This window comes from Panthera tigris, chromosome E3 (assembly GCF_018350195.1).
Source record: "Panthera tigris isolate Pti1 chromosome E3, P.tigris_Pti1_mat1.1, whole genome shotgun sequence".
Taxonomy (NCBI): domain Eukaryota; kingdom Metazoa; phylum Chordata; class Mammalia; order Carnivora; family Felidae; genus Panthera; species Panthera tigris.
In genome coordinates, this window is record NC_056675.1 from 5,903,914 (window position 1) to 5,919,506 (window position 15,593).

General features: G+C 52.7%; 1 protein-coding gene across 1 annotated transcript; it reads left to right on the forward strand.

Annotated features, from left to right (window-relative positions):
• The first annotated feature begins 190 nt into the window (after positions 1–190).
• NPTX2 (neuronal pentraxin 2) lies at positions 191–10,866 on the forward strand. Its single transcript, XM_042972072.1, has 5 exons — positions 191–616; positions 2,190–2,406; positions 6,355–6,599; positions 8,282–8,461; positions 9,392–10,866. The coding sequence occupies exons 1-5, from the start codon at positions 191–193 to the stop codon at positions 9,617–9,619; spliced, it is 1,296 nt and encodes a 431-aa protein (XP_042828006.1). The 3' UTR covers positions 9,620–10,866.
• The last annotated feature ends 4,727 nt before the right edge of the window (positions 10,867–15,593 follow it).

Below are 15,593 nucleotides of genomic sequence, written 5' to 3' on the forward strand. Positions count from 1 at the left end.
AAGAGCAGAGTGCTGCGCCGGGCGGAGCGAGCGTGGTGTGTTAGGCGGACGGTTCCACCGGCTCCCGCGCTCTAGCTGCCCTCGAGCGGCTTGCCCGGCCGCAGCCCGCCGCGGAGGCGCCTCCGCCGCGCGCCCCGACGGCGCCCTCCCGCTCGCCCGCAGATGCTGGAGTGAGCGTTGCGGCGGCGGGATGCTGGCGCTGCTGGCCGCCGGCGTGGCGCTCGCCGTGGCCGCCGGCGCCCAGGACGGCCCGGCGCCCGGCAGCCGATTCGTGTGCACCGCGCTGCCCCCGGAGGCGGCGCGCGCCGGCTGCCCGCTGCCCGCGATGCCCATGCAGGGCGGCGCGCTGAGCCCCGAGGAGGAGCTGCGGACCGCGGTGCTGCAGCTGCGCGAGACCGTCGTGCAGCAGAAGGAGACGCTGGGCGCGCAGCGCGAGGCCATCCGCGAGCTCACGGGCAAGCTGGCGCGCTGCGAGGGGCTGGCGGGCGGCAAGGCGCCGGGCCGGGCGGCCGCGGGCAAGGACACCATGGGCGATCTACCGCGGGACCCCGGCCACGTCGTGGAGCAGCTCAGCCGCTCGCTGCAGACCCTCAAGGACCGCCTGGAGAGCCTCGAGGTAGCCGGGTGCGGGGGTTCTGGTGGGGGGAGGATCCGAGGAGAGGGGCAGAGGCGGGGCGCAGGGTCCTGGCTGCCAGCCTGGGCGGGCCCGGACGCGGGGCGAGCTGCGCTTGGGGCCAGGGGAGGGCTTCTCGGTCCTGCTCGCCAACTTACTTGGGTGGCTCTCAGTCCGCCCCCACCCCGCTTCCTGCTGGAAGGAAGGGGTTAACTCCCTCCCCGCTCGCCGGGACTGTCCGCCGGGTGGACAGTCACTTCCCGAGGTTCCAGCGAGCGAACCTCTAACCTCTTGTAGATCTCCGAGTCCCTCGGAGCCGGACGCGCTCCCAGAAGCTGTGCCCGGTGATACGAGGCTGCCGCGTGAGGTCAGCTGCCCTGGGCGTCCCGTGTTCTCCTTTTAGAAATCAGCTCGTGCTGGACCCGAGCGGGCGGAGACCTGAGGGTCTTGCCGGGGGCGATCGCGGGCGGGTCACGGGCCACACAGTTCGCGCCTTGGAGGAAACCCCGTTAACTTCAAAGACACTGTCCACAAATTGCGACCTTCTGAGGTGCCCTTCCAAAGGAGAAGGAGCCTTACTCCGTGCTTTCTTGGAAGGCGTATGCAGTTTGGAACTTTGAAAGAAATTCTCATGTAACTTCATCTTCACTTTAGAATCCTATTTAAGAAGCGTGGATGTTTCTGTTGGAAACGTTTACCAGAATACTTATTAGGGAAACTAGGTTTCAATTACAGGTGGTAATTATTGCAAAATTATTTGAGGATTTCCCGCGGCATGATGGCTAAATACAGTATTTTCAGCATCTGTATGTTCCCTGATTCATGGCGGTTAACAACAGCGAACGTTTCTAGTCACTAAATATGCACCAGTCGTGCTGTCTAATTTTAACCCTTACAACAGTCCTTTGAGGCAGATCCTACTGACTGCATTTTACAATTCGGAATGCTTTAGAGAGAGGGTACATAGCTTGCCAAGGATTCATGGCTAGGCAGCGGCAGTGTGCCTCCAGAGCCAACATGATGGTAGAAGAGTAGAATAAAGAGGAAGTGAGGATTTAGAAACAGCATTAAAAGCAGAGATTCCTGGAATTCAGAAGTGTCATGTTTTAGAGCTCTCATTTTCCAGTAACATCTCTGGCAAGCATGGTTATTCACCTTTTTGCCACACGGGAATTTGGAAGCTGTTTTCATTTCTAGATGAAGGCTCATCAGCTTTGAGTACCATTTGATAAGCAATTTTTTTTCAGTCGTAGCTCTGTTGCAGTCTTAACCCAAGAATGGTGGATAGTGATTAAAATTTTGACTTTTTAGCAAGAGGAGAAAACCAGCTTTCTGAGAGAGAAAAATGAAATTCCTGAGTTTCAGATATTGCAGCAAGGTAATTCTTGTTTGGCTTTGAAATCCTTTCCATACAAAAGAAGAAAAAAAGCATCAGTGAAGTGCGCCCCTTGGCACGGTTTAACACTCCCGTTTGGGAAGCTTCTCCCCGTGTGGTTGGGCTTTTAGAGCTGCGTTTCACAATTTCTGTCTCAATGGCCTTAATACTTCTTCACGCGTCCCTCTCCCCAACTGGAAGCACCAGCTCCGAGTGAACGTGTCCACCGCGGTGCTGCCCGGCGACTTCCGAGAGGTCCTCCAGCGGCGACTGGGGGAGCTGGAGAGTCAGCTGCTGCGCAAGGTGGCCGAGCTGGAGGACGAGAAGTCCCTGCTTCACAATGAGACCTCCGCTCACCGGCAGAAGACTGAGAGCGCGCTGAACGCTCTGCTGCTGAGGGTGACTGAGCTGGAGCGAGGTGAGTTCTTGGCCGGCTCCTCTGTCGCCCTCTGGCTGACGTCCCTCCCAGCCCTCCACCCCACCGCCTTGGTGTTTGGCTGCAGGGTAAGGGCGGCTGGGCTCCAAGCGGGGCAGAGAGGCTGGCCCCGCAGCAGCGGTCTTCCCCATTTACACATCAGGCCACTAGGGCCCTTGAGGGAGTGGTGGCTTCCAGACCCCTCTGCCTGCTGACTCTTTTTGCGCTTGGCTCTGGGGCTGCTCCTCCCACATCGTCCCCAAACCTGCCCGTCCTACGTGCGGAAAACCACGGGATTCTTTACCATTCCAGCAGCGCTCCACTTTGCCTTCTCCATTTCTCAAATGAAACGGGGTCTCTTTCAACTTGAGGCGTCGCTCCTGGTGCACAGGGGTTTAGGGTTTCTGCCTGAGGGTTGCCCGGCTTCACAGCCTCGTTGACACGCCTTCCGACTTGGTGGAGACTGAAGGCGCCGATGGCTCCTGGGAGCGGCCTGGTTTCCATCCCTTGCAGTTGGACCCAGAGTGTCTGCAGTGATGGGGCACTGCGTGGGGATGGCCTGTGGCTGGCTGAACAAATAATAAGTGTGATTGAGGATGGTCCTGCCAGGAATCAGCCCCAACCCTGGCCCACTGGCGTTATGCACGGATACACTGTGTAGCTTGCCAGGCACGGTGGCCAAGTTGCTACAAGGATGTAGGTCGATAGAAGGCTGCCGAGTTAGTGTGGAGTAGTGCCAGGCAGTGTGCTGAACACGTCACACCGGTGAGACGGGACTTCTCTTACACCCGTGACACCAGTGAGAAAAATGCTCCAAAGCTTTCAGCCAGAGGTATGTTGTGGGGGGGATGGGGGGAGGGGACCGAGGTGGGGCCTGGGCCTTGGCCACACGGGAGCTGCCGCTTTGTCACCGTCCCTCCCATCCCCAGCCTCGTTCCAGCACCCACACCCTCAGTACGTAAGTTCTGCAGAAGCCCTCGGAGCTCTTCTGGCACAGAAAGGAGGGCCATGTCCTAGCTGGAGCCCAGTTCTGCAGGCCAGGGCCCCTGACTGGCCTTCCTGTAGGGCCCCCAGGACCTAGACTCTAGAATTCTTCTGTGTGCTCCACCCGGTTCGGGGATGAGTCTTTCGAGGAAAGTGATCATTTGCTGACCAGTTTGTCTCCTGGGTAACTTTGAGTTTGTATCTGTCCTGTTTGTGGTCAGTCTAAAGGGGTACATAAACTCCCAGTCCCCAGATAGACCGCGAGTGGAAAATATAACGTGTTCTTCAGAGCATCCTGCTGAGCCCCGCGGAAATGGACCTCAAGCATGTGCAAAGTAGGGGACTTAGGGGGTCTCTGGCCCTCGGTCCATCATCTCCTGCCCATTAAGTGCCTGTTCTGGGCCAGACACTAGGCTGTGACTTCCACATTCTGTGACCCTTGCAACAACCCTATGAGGTAGGTATTAGTGATGGATGAGAGACCGAATCAGATACCTGCATCCACGTGTCCAGCAGATTGCAGAGCTGGGGTTGAACTTGGTGGTGACCCCCGCAGATGAGAGGCTTGGAGGCTGTAGCCTAGAGTAGTGTGTGGGCTCTAGCCCTGTTGAGCAGCAGCCTCCCCAGAGCCCAGTGGTGAGCGTCCAACCCTGAGTGGCCCCTGGACCCACAGATGCTCATTTTCTTTGTTGTGGGACCTGCTCGTCTGCAGGGGCTTCCAGAGTGGGGGCCGGCCAGCCAGCCAGGCACAGCCCGCCTCAGAGTCTTGCCACTGGGAAGAACACTTCTCTCTTTGGCTCCCACTGCCCCCACCCGTTTTCACTTGTCTGCCACCTGCAGCCTCTGATTTATTGGTCAGGCCTTTTAATGCCTTAATTGGTTTTAACTAAGTTTCCTCTGAACCTCCAAGCTGTTTGATATAGAGGGCACCAGCTTTCAGGGTGTGGGCCCCCTCCTCTGCCCCTCGGCTCTCCCAGGTCTAATTAAACCTATCTGTTGTCACCTAGCTAACGATATTACCGACACTGAGCCTTATTAAATCAGCAAACCTGCCCACCTGCCGGGATAGAAGCCATTTCTCTTTATTAGATAACCATGCGTTCGTGAAGAACAGGGCCGTTTGCAGACTAAATACTAGGGGCTGCACATGGTTGAGGGAGGACTGCCACTCCCTGCTCTGTCATTCATTAGCTGTGTGACTGAGGGGTAAGTCATCTCGCTCCTCTGAGCCTTGGTGTCTCGGCTACACAACCTGCAAAATCAGGAGTTGGGGCTTTGTAGTCTCTTGATTTTGCTTCAGCCTAACACGGGGTGAGCCCCAGCCTATGCCCTGCCGGGGGCCCCCTCACCTTCCCCAGGTGACCAGGTCTTGCCAGCCCTTACCAGGTGCTTAGCAGCCCCGAGGCCTGGGAGGTCAGGACGGATGAGGCAAGACTGCACAATCAGCCGATCCGAGTAAATAGTACCCATGAGACCCAGAGTCTAGTGTTTCTCTGCCGCCTGTTCCGGAGAGGTTGAAAGGGCGATGCTGAGCCCTGTTGCCTTTCTGTTCAGGTCTTCCTTGGTTCTATGGTTCACACCACGGCACCAAAGAGCTTCTTATGCGTTATATACTATGAACACAAATGAATTGGGGGCATTGTAGTGGAGAAGGGCTCATCCATTCTGGCTTGCGTTCTACAGAAGGGGCTGATTCATCCACCAGAGACACAGGCAGTTTGGCTCCATCGGTTTTGGGTCCAGAGATCCTGGCTGTTTCTCATGGTGACGGAGTCCTTCTGGCCCCTCGCGGATGTCTAATAAATACTTGTCAAATGAGCGAAGGGTGTTCGGGCTCCTTCCCTGGCAGCATCTAGTGCCCAAATAAGAGGGAAGCTTTTGCCCTGACAACTCACAGGGTTGGGTGGTACCCCACAAACTTCAGAATCTGTGATAACCAGAGACCGGGTCGTGCCTTCCATGTATTTATTTTTGTTGTTAATTTTGGGATTAAATCAAAACTGTTGGAAATTACTTAGACCCCGTGAAGAGTACCAGTTGCTTTCAAAGATTTTGGAAACCCCATTTACATGGGGACAGTCAGGGGGTCCTCATCAGTCCCAGGTGGGCCCCAAAGTCTCCAGGCTCTGGCGAGGTGTGCCTAACCTCAGCGGGGAGGTAAACCTCCGTATTTCTCTGCCTCCCACTGGTTCCAAACCGCAGGAAATGGTCAACAGATGCAGTCTTCTCTTGAGGAAAGGGCAAATCATGAGCAAGGTGGTCCGTGTCAGGGATTTAGTCCAAAAAGCCACTTCTAAATTAAGTTATAGTGTCCAAACATGGCCGTGGACTCCTTTGCCTGGGTGGCAGTGATTCTTTAGGGTGAGAAGTGACAGGGACTTGACAAGTGTCCACTGAGTGCCCAGGTCCCTGTTAAGACTTCCCGCCTCCAAGTCCATCAGGGTTCCAACCCCGCCCTTGCTGAAGGAGCCGGGATTTCAAGAAAATAGCTGAGGAAGGGTTTTCTGGCTTAATTTAATCAGAAAATTATTTTTGTTAAATGTTTGTTTTTGCAAGAGAGACAGAGATAGAGCACGAGTGGGGGAGGGGCAGAGAGAGTGGGAGACAGAATCTGAAGGAGGTTCCAGGCTCCGAGCTCTCAGCACAGAGCCCGATGTGGGGTTTGAATCCATGAACTGTGAGATCATGACCTGGGCCAAAGTCAGACGCTCAACCAACTGAGCCACCCAGGCGCCTCTAACCAGAAAATTAAATCCAGCTTTCCTCCTTCCTCCAGCTTTTAGGAGCAGGGAGGTTCTTGTTTACTCCTGGGTTGTAGAACTTTGAACAGCGGCTTCCCAGTAGCAGGTGCTCTGGGGCTCAAGGGACCAGTCTGGGGGAAGTGGGGGTCCAGGAGAGCAGTCGCTCTGGGCTGCACCAGCGGGGAGCAGGCTAACGCCCCGCGGCCTCTCTTCTCCACCCCCCTAGGCAACAGTGCGTTCAAGTCTCCTGATGCGTTCAAAGTGTCCCTCCCCCTCCGCACAAACTACCTGTACGGCAAGATCAAGAAGACGCTGCCTGAACTGTATGCCTTCACCATCTGCCTGTGGCTGCGATCTAGCGCCTTGCCGGGCATCGGCACCCCGTTTTCTTACGCGGTGCCTGGGCAGGCCAATGAGATTGTGCTGATAGAGTGGGGTAACAACCCCATTGAGCTGCTCATCAACGACAAGGTGAGGCCTGCTTAGACTGCCACCTTCTCCCATCACGGCAACGGTCAGGGTGCTGCAGAGTCTGACAGCCAGCTGCTGTAGGGCTGTCCTCCTCCGAATGGTGATAGCTCTGCACAGACTCAGCCCGGCCTAGGGCAGCAGGGGCGGGCGGCTATGGCTGGTGGAGATCCAAGGTGGGAGTCTGGCCTAGAAGCATCTCAGGGTCCAGGCCAGAGGTCATCGAGGGAACAGAGCTGAGGTCTCTGTGGGCCAGCCTGAATCGTCACTGGCCCTTGGGCCAGTCAGTGAGGGCTGTTCTCCAGGGCCATGCTGATTAGGGGAGGGAAAGTGTGTGTGTGTCTTTCTCTGTGGAGGATACTTCTCAGCATATCTTTTGGGGGTGGTTTATTGAGATATAATTTACATACAGTAAGACCGAGAGTTTTTAGCATACAGTTCGACCACTTTTGACAAATGCATGCAGTTGTGTGACCGCAAGTAAAATATGAAAGCGTTCCATCACTCCCCCCCCCACACACACACAATTTCCTCATTCCCCTGTGTAATTAGCTTCTGCCCCTACCCCAGCCCATGGCAACCACTGATCTGTTCTCTGCCCCTATAGTATTGCCTTTTGTAGAGTAAATATCCTTTTTTAATAGACGGGCTGGTCTCATCGTTCAAGAGCATGATCTCCTCGAGAACTTGGCTCTGGGCATCTGTGAGACCTCTAGGAGCCCCACTTAAACTTCCATTCTGAAGGCAGACTCAACATAGCCAAAAATGTGTCCTCACATCCTTGCTGGAGCTGAGCACTTGAATGGCCTCTCCGGCTCCCTGCTACCTCTACCCCGGCCTCTTACCCTGCTTTTATTACTGAACTGCCCTGGGTGGGGTTTGTGTAAGTGGGAAATGGCGTGGAATCTCCCTGCCAGGCTCCGTCTCACGGTGACCATGTTCCTGAGCCAGGGATTAATTGTTCTAAATAACGCTCTTGGACACAGGAGGGCCCAGAACCTTGTTTTCCTTTTGGGTTCGGTGGCATGTAAACAGCCAATTCCCAGGAGGAAGCGCCAGGTTGCTAGGATACCAGCAGTAACAACAGGACAGTTCCTGGTTGGGCTGGTCTGTGGTGCTCACAGGATGCTCACAGGCGACCACGTGGGTCAGAAATGCCCTTCCCCTGGTTCTGTATGGGGGTCTGAATGTGCAACCTCCCCCCCCCCACCCCAGCACACTCTCCCACATAATTGTAGGCCTTTGGTTTTCTGCACAGGAGGACACACACAGTCCCCAAGTGCCGTGATAGAATTTGAGACCCTGCCTCCAGTGTAGATGCCTAGTCTGATTGTTTTCCAAAGATTCCTTCAGGTTCTTCAGCACGAGGCATTCGGGCTGAGTGTGGCCAGGCGGGGGCTGATTCTTCACATCTGCTTGGTCTGCACAGTGTCCCAGATTCTCAGCCAAGCCGGGGACTGAGGGTGTCCAGTTGCAAGCAGGGCCACCCTGGGGGCAGGGCATGTCCCCAGGCTGTCTCTTTCCTCTTGATTGTCTGTGTTTCGCACACACACAGACCAAGGCCCTGTTTCCCACATAGCAGAGAAGGGGTAACCAGCTGGGAGCAGCACGATCTCTGATCTCTGTGCGCGTCAGACTCCTGGGAACCCCATGGGGGGCCCTTACCTGCATGTTGCTGCCTACAGGTTGCACAGCTGCCCCTGTTCGTCAGTGACGGCAAGTGGCACCACATCTGTATCACTTGGACAACACGGGATGGCATGTGGGAAGCTTTCCAGGATGGAGAGAAACTCGGCACGGGGGAGAACCTGGCCCCCTGGCACCCTATCAAGCCAGGGGGGGTGCTGATCCTTGGGCAAGAACAGGTAGGTGCAGGGGATGCAGGATGGGGTGTGCTGGCCAGCCACGCGTCACGAGGCCGCACCTGCAGGCTGCCCCCTACCCCCGCAGCCTGCCCAGCTGTCAGCCTGCCACACCTGGTCACTGTGGTGTGATGGCCACTTGGGTCCATTCTGTCTTGTGGCCTGAGCGGCCGGGGGCGGGGGGACCCGGTTGTGGTATGGTGGGTCCAGATAGATTCCAGAATGGAGTCCACCGTAGGTGGGCAGGAGTGTCCCTGAGCTCATGCTGCCATGGAGTGACCATGGGTTCTCTCTCTAGGCGTTTGACCTCTTCTGGGCACAGCACTGATTCAGGGTGCCCGGGGCTGATATGGCATCTTCCGGGAGCTGCTGGCTCAGTGTCGTGGGGCATGCCTGTGTGATGCTCAGCCCCTCGGGGGAGCTAGGGGTGGGAACGTGACCTCAGAGGCTGTCCTTACTCCCTGAGACAGAGGAAATCTAAGTTGCTTGTCTGCTCTTGGGCAGATAAGAGTTGACGTTTGGGTCTGTGTTTGAGGTTTGCTGAAAGCCAGGGAGTAGAGACCAGTTCCTTTGAGAGCTTTGAGTCTGGGCCCATCCTTGGCCCACTCCCTGCCTCACTACCCTGTGACTTCCCCTCTGGGAAGGGCTGGGAGTCTGGAGACCCGGGTCTAGTGTTAGCTTTGGGACTTTGGGCCAGTGTCTTTCCACTGTAGCCTCGGGGTAGTTTGGCATGTCCTAGAGGTCTGGAACGTGCAGGAATCGGGTCAGGGAGGGAGTGAGGTCAGAGTTGGGGGAGTCAGGAAAATGCTTCAGTCTCCCCCTCTCCCTCCTCACTCTGCACCCCTTCCCAAGGCCATTACATCCCTGGAGATTTAGCGGGCACGTTTGCTTTCTGAACCTGTGCCGATGTGGTTCTGTTCCCCCCCTTCCCAGGACACTGTTGGGGGCAGGTTCGATGCCACACAGGCATTTGTGGGGGAGCTCAGCCAGTTCAACATATGGGACCGCGTCCTTCGCGCACAAGAAATTGTCAACATCGCCAACTGCTCCACAAACATGCCAGGCAACATCATACCCTGGGTGGACAACAACGTTGATGTGTTTGGAGGGGCTTCAAAGTGGCCCGTGGAGACCTGTGAGGAGCGTCTCCTTGACTTGTAGCTACCTTCTCCTCTGTCTAGGGGTCTGGGGCTGGTGTCTCCTGTCGGAAGTGCAAGGCCACCTGCTCCCCCAATTAAACTGTGTATAGAGCCCCTGCCACAGTGGCCTGGGGCCCCCAAAGCTTGTTCCCAGGGAATCTCTAAGACTGAGGCTCTGTGGCAGCACCTGTCACTGGATTCTTTGTTCCTTCCCAAGATTTTGTTGTGTCGAGTAGGGAAGAGGCCCTGAGTTGCAGGTGGGAAGATACCTGACTTCCTGCTGGGGGTGGGGGGGATCAAGGTCTTCGGGGCCCTGTTCAGAGCCCCTACAGTTGCTAGTGAATCACAGCCTTGCCCACCCTCCCGGATCCGTGGTGTCTCACGTACGCCTTCTGTCTGTCCCCTTTTGAGGCCGTGTGGCCATCCCACCCGAGTATCTGTGTCCCTTATGTATCGAGTGTATCCTGCTGTCCGCCGAGCACGCAGCAAAGCAGCCCCCACCACCTGCGGAAGGGCTTTCTCTTGGTGTTCTTTCCGCTGTAAGGAACCCTTGAGCTTGAGGAAGGCAGGCTGCCCAGACAATGCCCTGCCTTCTCCAAGGTGGAGGGGGCGTCACTGCCTCTAGAGGGGGCGTCACTGCCTCTAGAGGGGGCTGGGAGCTGGAACTCAGAAGGGCGTTCTGGAGAAGGGCCGCGGCAGCCTTCCATCCCCCTCTGTCACCTCTCCCTCCGACCGATGCTTTGATGGGATCATCGCTGGGAATGGCTTCTCTGAAAAGCCTCTTCACTCCTCTGGTGCCAAACGTTCAGTTGCAGCTTCTACAACCATCCGGTGTGGTCAGGGGGATTTCATTTTTTTTCCTAACAGAAAAGAACGGCCATTATTAGCAGGCTCCCATTTTTGATGTTTCGCCCCACTGTGAGGAATGTGCTAGTTTTCATTCACGTTGATTGCTATAAGCTGTGGACTGTTTCAAGGATTTCCCCCAGAACTTCTTCAGGAAAAGGAAGTCATTCGGCCGATAGTTGCTTAGTGACTCCAGGCTGCTTAATTTATTGGACAGAGGATAGTAATTTATTTTAAGGACAAAGTGGTAAAGTGGGGGAAATTTATAAAGTTAAATATTATATATTTTATTTTTCATACATGTTTCAAGTGCGAATTGTGGAAATTCCATTTGTAGGACCAAGCTGACATGCCCATCCCAACATTGTATGCTATGAGAACTCTTCGGATGATGGAATTCTGATTAAAGTGCACTGGAAGATGCCTCCGTGTCTGTTTGCTCCAGGTCTGGGGCTGAGGGTGGGGGTGGGGCTTTGCCACAGTCGGCACGTCTGGGGCCTGTGTGTCTGTCGGACCTGGGGGCGCCGAGGTGCAGCACTGACCCCTTCCCTCCTTGGTGCCAGGCGCGGACTGCGGACGCCCCACGGGCTCTGCCCTGCCTCCCCGCCTCCAGCCGGCCCCCCGTTCTCTCAACCAGGAATCGAGCTTACCTAGAGGTCCCTGAGCAACCCGTCCCAGGCATGACCCCTGCTCACCACCCACTCTGTGTGTGCTCACCAGATGTCTCACTTACCCCTCCTAACAACCCCCTGAAAGTGAATCCCGATCGTAGGTGACTACGTGGAACAGTTGAACGGTGACTTGGGTCACACGGCTGGTTAAGGGCAGAGCTGGGGGTCAAGCAGTCCTGAGACCCTGGAGGCCCTGCCCCTGCTGTGATTACCCCCGCGATGGCGTGGTTGACCGGGAGCCGTGGCTCGCCCAGCCACCCAGCATCACGAGTATCGTGTACTGCTTATCGCTCGCCCAGGAAGAATCAAATATCAAAACTCGAAACCGTTTCTACTGAACGTGTGTTGCTTTCATGTCATTGTGAAGTCGAAAACTTGTGAGTCAGGGACCATCTGTACACTGAAAAACTACAGAACACGATTATTTTTTTTTCTTTTTTTTTTTGATAGAAAATTATAGAGGGAAATCAAAGAGAATCTAAATACATGAAAACGTATCTGTGTTTATAGATCAGAAGAACTAATATTGTCAAGATTGCCATTGTGGACACGTGGTGGGAAAAATTTGGTTCAGATGTCAAGTCCGATGACACTCATATACCCCTGAGAGGGCACGAAAAGGTTTAGTAGATCATGAGACTAATAACCGAATGGGGGAGATCATGGTGGTACCCACATGGGTCCGAAAATGGCTTGAGAGAACAGAGAGAAAAACTGGCTTGGTTTTTTTATGGTGGCTAGTGGGTAGGGCCAGAGCGATGATTCTTCTGTGTAGTTAACACACCTCACTGGTGTCAAAGGAAGAGGAATTTAGGCTCTCCTGTTACTTGTCCAGATGTGGGGAAAGAGGGAGAAGTGAGGCTTAAGCGCTGTCAGCAGTCAAACATCAGAAAGTGTAGACAGACACGTGATTACAGCACACCTCAGATGTTCGATGCCTGAAATGCACCATGTTGCATTTAATTAGATTTGAACTTGTGTAAGTCGTTGTGAGGTCTGTAGCTTGAGGCTGGTAAGAATTCTGGAGGTAAGAGTCCTGTCGAATGCCTGTTCGGGGGCCCAGAATTGTGTATCTTGAGAGGTACGGTGAGTATCTCGACCCCTGTCAATAATATCTAGAACTGTGTAGGAGACCAGTATTTTGGTGAGGTCTTGCATTGTGGCTTTCATAAGTAGAGAGACTCGTGTGATCTTGATTTATATTTTGGGTATCTGTGGGACAGGACATTCCCAGAGTTCTTTACCCCCAAAGGGGCAACTTGGTTCAAGAATCTAAAGATGTACAGATGGGTCAGTTGTTGGCCAGGGCCGCTAGTGCTAAGATTACTCTCTGAAGTTTGGCCAGTTGTGCTGACCCTTGGGTCCTACTATCCTTCAGGAACATCCTGGGTGAGGGATAAAAAACATTAACTCCCCGAGGAACACTAGCAGGTATCATGGTGGTAATACCATCTGAAAAATGTGAGGACTCCCTTTGCTGTTTCCTTAGCTGATGGCAAGGGGCTCCTCAGGTGGCCAAGGGGTCTGGGAGCAGGGTGACGTCCTCCAGCACCAAGGCATCTGGCAGGGGACTGAGGACAAGGAAGGCCACCCTCTGCTGCAAATGAGCTATGCCAGAGGGTCCAAGATTAGCTCTGTTATGTAGCAAAAAGGCCTTGGTGACTGTGCTGAGCTTGTTGCTGGGATGTTGGCTTTCATGGCCCAAGACATATGGACAGCTGGGCATGGGAGGCCTCAGGCCAGGGCCTGTGACAGCAACTGTTTCCAGAATCACATAGTATGCAACCAGCAATTGCTGCTCTAATGGCATGTAGCATGAGGCCAAGGAATCTCTTGTATTAGAAGCCCATGAGTAACTTAGAGTGGTCCACAGGCTCTGGGAGGCGTGAGAGGGGATTGCTGAAGCCTCTGTAGTGAAGCACCCTCTGGGGGCACTGTTGGGAATGCTCGTTGCATTGCAATTTGGACAGATTCTAGAGCCTTTTATTGTGGGGGCCCCACTTGAGGTGGGCGATTTGCAAGTAACAGCACAAGTGAGCTTAATAAAGTCTGTAAATGCAGATTGCACTGCTTCCAGAACCCAAGAAAGTCCTAGAAGAGGTTAGGCTTGTTTTAATGTTGAGGATACTGAGAGACAATAGCCATTTTTTGGCAATGCCCAAGATGGGATGGCCTTCAGTTTACCAAACAGTTATTAGGAATTTAACCGAGGTTTAGGGGTCTTGCAGTGAGAGCAGGACAATGATCTGCTATAATTGCATCAAGATACAGGATTCAGTCTGCGACACACAGTTAAGTGTCGGCCAAGGCATATGACCCAGGGCCACTTTAAGGAGAGAACCAACCCCACGTTCCTGTCTAAAATGCCACTTACCTAAACTTCTGATGCAAGTCAGTTAAATCCGTAACAGTGACTCCCAAGCTGGTGTGCAGTTGGCTTGAGGACAGGGAAAGGACACTGGCTTGGGGTTTTTACAATGGTTAGAGGGTGGGACTGGGGTGAGGTGTCCATGTATAGTTTGAACTTCTCACCTGCACCAAGGGAGAGAGCACCTGGGCTCTCTCATCAGTTTGCCCAGGTGTGGGGCAGAGAGGAAGAGGGAGGGAAAGGCAGACATCAAAAAATGGAGTCAGAGGATTTCCTTGCAATGACAGTACCCGCCAACTGGATGGGCAGATTTAACACCATCCCTATTAAAAACCAACTTGACTTTTTCCAGAAATTGGCAGGCCAATCCCAATCCCAATCCCAATCCCAATCCCAATCCCAATCCCAGGTGTCTCAGTCAGTTAAGCGTCCGACTTCAACTCAGGTTATGATCTCATGGTTTGTGAGTTTGAGCCCTGAGCCGGGCTCTGTGCTGACAGCTCAGAGCCTGGAGCCTGCTTCTGACTCTGTTTCTCCCTGTCTCTCTCTCTGCCCCCGCTCACACTCTGTCTCTCTCTCTCTCTCTCTCTCTCTCTCAAAAATACATAAACGTTAAAAAAAATGCAAGAGACCCAGAATAGCCAAAACAATATTGAAAATAAAGAACAAAAGTTGGAAGACTCCTACTTGATTTCAAAACTGACTACAAAGCTATAGTAACAAGACTGTATGGTCCTGGCTTAGGGACAGATGTATGGTTTAATGGAAGGGTTTCAGAGTCCAGAAATAAACCTATACTTTTATGGTCAGTTGATTTTTGACAGAAATGCCACGACCAGTCAGTGGGGGAAGAAGAGTCTTTTCAACAAATCCTGCTGGGATAGCTAGATATCCACACGGGGGGAATAATGAAGCTGGATTTCTGCCTCACACCATAATATAAAAATTAAGTCAAAATAGATGAAAGAGCCTACATTTAAGAATTAGAACTATAGGGGTGCCTGGGTGGCTCAGTCGGTTGGGCGTCCACCTTTGGCTCAGGTCATGATCTGGTGGTTTGTGAGTTAGAGCCCCACGTCGGGCTCTGTGCTGACAGCTCAGAGCCTGGGGTCTGCTTCAGATTCTGTGTCTTATACGCTCTCTGCCCCTCCCCCACTTGTGCTCTCTCAAAAATAAGTGTGAAAAGAGAAGATTTAGAACTATAAGCTCACAGAAGAAAGCATAGGTGTAAATATTTGTGACCTTGGATTAGGTACTGATTTCTTAGATGTGATACCAAAAACAAGCAACCAAAGGAAAAATTAATAAGTTGAATTTCATCAAAAGTAAAATTTTTTGTTTCAAAGAACACTGTTAATGTGAAAAGGCTACCCAGAGAATGATAGAAAATATTTGCAGCTATATATCTGATTTTAAAAAGCCTAGTATCCAGAATATGTAAAAAACTCTTAATCCAGTAACAAAAATTGACAAATAATACATATAAAAGTGAGCAAAAGATTTGACTAGGTCCTGCTCCAAACAAGATATACAAATGACCAATACCACATGCAAAAATACTTAATATCATCAGTCATTAGGGAAATGCAAATTGAAACCACAATGAGATACTATGTCACATCCGCTGGGGACAGCTGCAACTAAAAAATAAGTAAATAACACATGTTGGAGAAAATCCAGAGAAACTGGAACCTTTGTACATTGCTGGTGGGAATGTAAAATGGTGCATACACCTTTGGAGAAAGCGTTTTGTCAGTTCCTCAAAAAATTAAAGTTACCGTATGACCCAACAATTCCACTCCTAACTATATACCCAAGAGAACTGATAACATATACCCACACAAAATGAGTACACAAATGTTCACCACAGTGTTATTCATAATAGCCAAAAAGTAGAAACAACCCAAATGCCTAGCTACTGATGAATGGATTAAAAAATTGTGATACATACATACAATGGAATACTATTCTTTAATACAAAGGAATGATATAGTGATGTACACTCTAATATGGATAAATCTTGAAGACACTATGCTGTGAGTGAAAGAAACAAGTCCCAAAGGACCACATCTTATGTCATTGATATAAAATTTCCAGACCAGGCAAATTTA